General features: G+C 32.0%; 1 protein-coding gene across 1 annotated transcript in view; it reads right to left on the bottom strand.

Annotated features, from left to right (window-relative positions):
- Positions 1-4509: 4509 nt before the first annotated feature.
- LOC108978906 (Krueppel-like factor luna) overlaps positions 4510-6000 on the bottom strand; it is a 76653-nt gene continuing 75162 nt past the window's right edge. The window contains exon 4 of the mRNA XM_018949422.1: positions 4510-4866. Within this exon, the coding sequence (XP_018804967.1) occupies positions 4691-4866 (176 nt within the window). The 3' untranslated portion in view covers positions 4510-4690. The remainder of the gene's footprint in view (positions 4867-6000) is intronic.

The following is a 6000-nucleotide window of genomic DNA, read 5'->3' as shown; positions in this document are numbered from 1 at the left end:
TTGAACGAGTTAATACAATAAAGCGGCGTTTTCGGCATTCGGCGTTTCAATTCGGTCGAATATAAAAGACGTCGAACAATAAACGCTGATTTTTTCCTAACAATTAGAAAACAACCTACATCTTACATGTTCATTTTGTTCTTTACGAATATAATGAATCATTAGACAGCAAAGCAAAGAACTCTAATATTTTCAATTATGGTATGAAAGAAAAATTTAACAGTTATATTACAGAAACTGATAAAACGAATAACATAATTGAAATACAAAACAATAGTGGACTCGAACAATTCGTTAAATCGATCAAATATCGTTCCTTTAGTTCGAGTTTTCACGAGTGCACTGTGCTACGGCTTTCCGCTCCGTGCCAGTGGGGTTGACTAGAGTATCAAAAAATGCTACCACGCAGTTGTTGTTGAACATGTAATCGCGGTACACTATTCATCTATATCAGTTTTTTTGTGTAAACACATTTTTTTGAGGTCGTTGAGTAAAATACCAATACCGGACGAAGCAAGCTAAAATTGAAACTACTTCTAGGAATATTCATTGCAAGGCGAAACTTAATTTTTGTAGAATTTTACTCTTCTCCTTCTTTTCAATTATTTGTGTCAAATTCAATTCTACTGAAGGCAGCTGATACCCGTAATCATATAAGACGATCGGATAAAAAGGGAAAGCAAATAATACTTCYGATTAATTATTTTGATCATATTAAAATATTTTGAGCGTAATTGTTTGGAAAGTTTTTATGCGGTCAACATTTTTTTTAATTTGTCAATGTTATGCAACAGACGGTGAAATTTGGCAGTGAACTTTAGTCTGAAAGCTTCTCGTGGAAAGTTTGGCCTAATATTACTGTCTTGCAGTTTGTATAAATTAATATGGAAACTGACGGCGTATCTGCTTTTGCCGCATGATAAAAGTTGTAATAGCTGATCAAAAAAACCTCTAAACTTTTTTAATGCGTTAATTAACCGAAGATTTTTTCTCACCGGCAAATCTTTCTTTTTTCATTTTTTCAGAAAAATTTATTTCGCTTATTCCTTTGATTTGCTTTACTAGACTTAACATTACTATAATGAAATCTTTTTGGGTTTTTAATTTCATATGATTCAGTTCAGAGATACAGTGCTCACCGCAAAWCGTCTTTTTTGAGAGGAGCTCCCGGAGATCAGCTRTAGTTCCTTTACAAATGAATATTTTACTAATAMTAAGTCTTAGAATCCAGTTCAAAGATATGCTTTCTCGCAAAACTTTTTTTCGGTCTTCTAACTGTATGTAACTCGTTAAAATATATCGACATACCTTTCTCACATACCCACGTGTAGTATAGATGTGTATTCGCATGTATGTGTGTATACTCGTATATAAACTAAATAAACAAAATAAAAAGAGCGCAATTTGTGTTTCAAAATGAAATTTTTATTTATTATAGAAAATTAAATGAAATTAATAATTACAAGCAAAAAACTTTATGATGTAAAATCTACGAGTTACTAAATACTATAATGTGATATAAAATTTTACAATTAGTGCATAGTTTCACACATGATATCCATTCGGTAATTGCGAAAAAAACAGAAACAAAAAAAAATAATATCAGTGTTTTCTCCACTTATATAAAGAGAGTAAATGACAAAGAAGGAAACCGCTGATCGTGTTATTAGTTTCAATGTGATTATGCCACTTTATTTACTTATCAATTAGTGCTACATAAAATTWAAATTTTGCGAATTTTGCTGGAAGTGTAATTTTTGAAGCACACAAATTGTGAGACGCCACGAGAGCTTTAGAAAGCTTTTTYAAAGTTTATAAATAGCATAGGCTAGCAGAACTTAAAAAAAAAAAGAGTAATATTGAAATATATGCAACGCTTATAAGAAATTGAGATGCCAGAGATGTGGCGCAAAATTTTGGTATTTTTTGTCAGTGTTTTCGCAAGCGTCTCGTGATACCTCAGTGCTGTTTTCGCGACATTAAAGCAGCATTATWGGCGCCGCACACCAGAATTTTCAACGATTGCTCTGCTTGTTTTCTTAATTTTTCGGAAAGTACAATACCTRAAGGCATACGGTTTCCACGATTTATATTTTGAAATTTTCAACAGTTCTTATGCAACAAATTATTAKTTTAGACTTAAAGTGATTTGTAAGCATTACGAAACTTAAGGTATTTAATACGAAAAGGCCATTTCTTGAAGATGTCTCCTTAAATCGAATTTAGTCTAACTAAAGTAAACAGTTACGTATATGAAACAGCATTCACGTGGCTGTGAATTTTTCGCTCATTCACTTGCTACATTTTCTTTACTTTGTTTTAAACAATATTTGCACTTTTGTTGTTGTAGTTACAAGAACATTAAAATAAGTAGACAAATGAAAATATCTATAAACTAAAGTTAAATATAAAACTGTGTTTTCCTCTTTTTGTTTTTGTGTTTTTTCTTGTTTTTTTTTTTGTTTCTTTTCTATATCTATCGCATCTCAGCCTATGACAATTTGAACTTTTTAATGCATATTTTTATTTTTTTTTTTGACTTTTTTTATCATTCAAACATCAAACATCGACACTAAGCTTATGTAATTATTTTAATGCAGTTAAATGTAGGTTCTTTTAATTTTTGGCAGTGATTTTGCTACACACACAAAAAATTATACAAAATATCTTAAGCTTACGCTTTGGGATAATACATCATACACGAACGTGGCGAGGAARAGCTTTGGAAGCGTGTGCGAGCTTCTATGTYGGAAACAGTTTTTAAACTTAAGTAAAAAATTTTTAATTTTTGTTAGTATTCACACTAAATGTACTGAAAATGAATTCATTTTCAAAGGTTTATGAATCTTGTAAGAGAAGATTCATTTGAACTGTATAAAAGCTTTTTTTCAAAATATTTACTGCTGTCTCTTATACACATCTAGATGTGTATAAGAGACACTGTATAAAAGCTTTTTTTCAAAATATTTACTGCTCTGAACTGAGCCTGTCACTTATTGACATGTGCGTCTTAAATCTCATTATTACAAACCTTTTCAATTTATTTTTGTGTATTTTGAGATTTTTGTGAACTTTTATTTGACAATTTTTGAGGACTTGAACSTAGCTTTCATTTTATTGATTTTTTACCACGATTTAGCGTTCAATGTTCGCCTCATGAAAGCTTGAAGTGGTTTAAAGTAACTTTTGTGATGTACGACTTCATTATATGAGCGAATATGGCTTACGAATGACTTACGAAGCATTTTTGAAATAGGTTTAYTAAATAAAAGGTGGTCTCAATAAAATAATGAACAAGGAAATATCTGCAATACTTTCCYTTRTAACATAAGCGCTTTATGCTCATGRGCTTAATGTTTCTAAAATATAAAAAAGTGCAAGCGCAGATTTCGCACACAATTTCAAATCTTTTCATCGCCAAAAGATCGCATACAAATAGTTTTAATTTCTCTTGCCGTTTTCCTTATGTTCTCTCCACTTATTAACTAAAGCAGCGTGCAAAGCATTCTTACATTTTCCTAAATATAAACAGTGAACAGTACTAGCGCAGATCGTGCCCTGCACTCGCTATGATACGCTTCTATATACAGTTAGCTTTTAATAATACCCGGCGAAAGACCTAGCAGAAAGTACATTTTATTTAATTAAATACACTAATTTATAATACCAAGTTAATAGTTAAATATGTTCTGCTTCGCGCTTTCAACTGATAAACCAAGCGCAACAAAGACAATAAATCTAAGTAAGGATAAATTTTAGTTACAATAATTATGTTTAATTTTTAATGATAATTGCAATAATAGTACTAATAAAAAATTGCTTTACTTTGGTAAAATTCATCATTTGTTCCGTGTACTCAATACGCAAAAGCTTTCATCGAGCTTTATGCGGGAGAGCTTTTAAGCACTTAAATATTTTGTTTAAATAAAAATTTATTATTTTATAAGTAAACGAAATACAATTACGACTAAAAGGCGAAAATTATGTTTAAGCTCTTAAAGAATTGTGTTATTTTATTTWATTTAATTTTTTGTTTGTGTTGTCGCTAAATTTAATTGTATGCGTGAATTAAAGCAGCATTATTGGCGTCGCACACCGGAATTTCACTTTCTCATTAATCCGAATGTTGCTTCTGCCTAATAGACACAAGCAAAATGAGAAATACTATTTGTTCCAGAATTATCCTAAACTTAACAGTGACTTACAGAAACGAACATTCCTCATAATTTACGTAACAAATTTGGTAGTGTGTCTTGCGCGTCGCTTTTACTGAAATGCAATTTAGTTAGTTGAATTACTCAGTGTGTTGTGTGTGTGCGTTTTCTTCTAAAACTAATTTTAAATTTCTAAGCTATTTAATTTTGCATGTTTTGCGTGTTGATGGCACAATATCATTATTTTTGTTTTTATTTTTATAATATATAAGGATCTATTTTTTTCATTTTGTATGTTTTCGCTTATTGCTTATGCTTGTCAACGACTAATTTTAGTGTGTATGCTTTTTTATGATTTATTCTTTTTTTTTTTTTTTGCTTTAAACTAGTTACTCTGCTACATATGTACTGCTTGTCAGCTAGTCTCAATACATTTGCACTTTTGCTGTTTTTTGACGATACATTTTCAGTTTGCTCACTTCATGCGTCATGTTTACTCAGTTGTTGCTTCATTTGTTGTTTGTTGTAAAYTGTTTTTACATGTGGCGCTTCATATGCAACGCCAAGTGGTCCGATCTCGAGAAGCAGCGATCACAGTTGCGGCATTTGAAAGGTTTGGCGCCCGTGTGTTTGCGGTAATGACGCGTCAACTCGTCGCTGCGTGCGAAGCGCCATTCACACCCCTCCCAGGAGCATTTGTACGGTTTTTCGCCTGAAAATTTTGGAAAAAAAAWTAAAAAATATGTAATCAGTTTCTAGATAGTTTTCAATATTATAGGGAATGTTAATATGAATAGAATTGAGTTTTTTTTATGGAATTTCACGTATAAACTTGCAATACCATACTTAAAGAGCTTTCTTGTAATCATCCTTCAGTTTCTCAAAATCGATTTGAAAAACGTATTGTATGTGATATTGGTGACAATAACAGGTTTCTTTCACACTCTACTTACAAAGAAAATACAAGAAAAAATCCCTTCATAGTTAGAAATGCTTCTATACAACAGCTTGTTTGTGATCGGCTAGTTTGTAAGGCAGTTAAATAATTGTRCGATCTGAACAATTTCTCTAGAAATTATAACGTTACCTTGGGCAATAATTCATGCTACAAAAACTGACGGACTAGTACGCTTCTCTGTATAGACGGACATGACTAAATCGACTCAGCTCCTCGTYMTGATCACTACATTATGCAATATATGGGGTMTTCGATGTTYCTTMTGGGTKTTACAAATTTCGTGGCAAACTTAATATACTTGTAGAGGTTATAAAWGGCCTGGATATATCATGAACCACTTACTAAGTAATGAAAACAAAACTGGGTATTTCCAGTACTTATCTTTATCATATCTGGAGGAAGGTTAGGTGGATTGCCCTCCACATCAACGAACAGAAGCCCTAGACAACGAGCTGTTTCTTTGAATGCAGGACTTATGTTGGATTTGTCATAGTTGAGTGAACATAAATCCATTAACAAATTGAAAAATCTCTCTATCTCTCTCTCTCTCTCTCTCCCTCTCTCTCTCTGCCTCTCTACCTTTTGATACTTCATATATATACAAAGTGAATTGGAGAGTACTAAAGCGCTGCAAAATGCTAATTTTATGAAGAAGTTGAACAATTTTTTGAACGTTATCAATACTTTCACAAAATGCCAAAAGTCGGACAGCAAGCCCCGCTTTTAACGTAAATGCAAAGATGAGGAAATTACTGTGCCAAGAAGCTACTAGAATTCTCGATGCACGCATTATATCTATGCTAATGCWGCGCTTAAGAAATGTCCAATGTTGACGGGTGCTTAAAAGCCACATTTTCTGTTGACTAAATACACAATCGCAACCTCAGC

This window comes from Bactrocera latifrons, unplaced genomic scaffold, assembly GCF_001853355.1.
Source record: "Bactrocera latifrons isolate USDA-ARS-PBARC rearing strain unplaced genomic scaffold, ASM185335v1 scaffold_13, whole genome shotgun sequence".
Taxonomy (NCBI): Eukaryota; Metazoa; Arthropoda; class Insecta; order Diptera; family Tephritidae; genus Bactrocera; species Bactrocera latifrons.
This window is presented reverse-complemented; position numbering and strand designations above follow the sequence as displayed.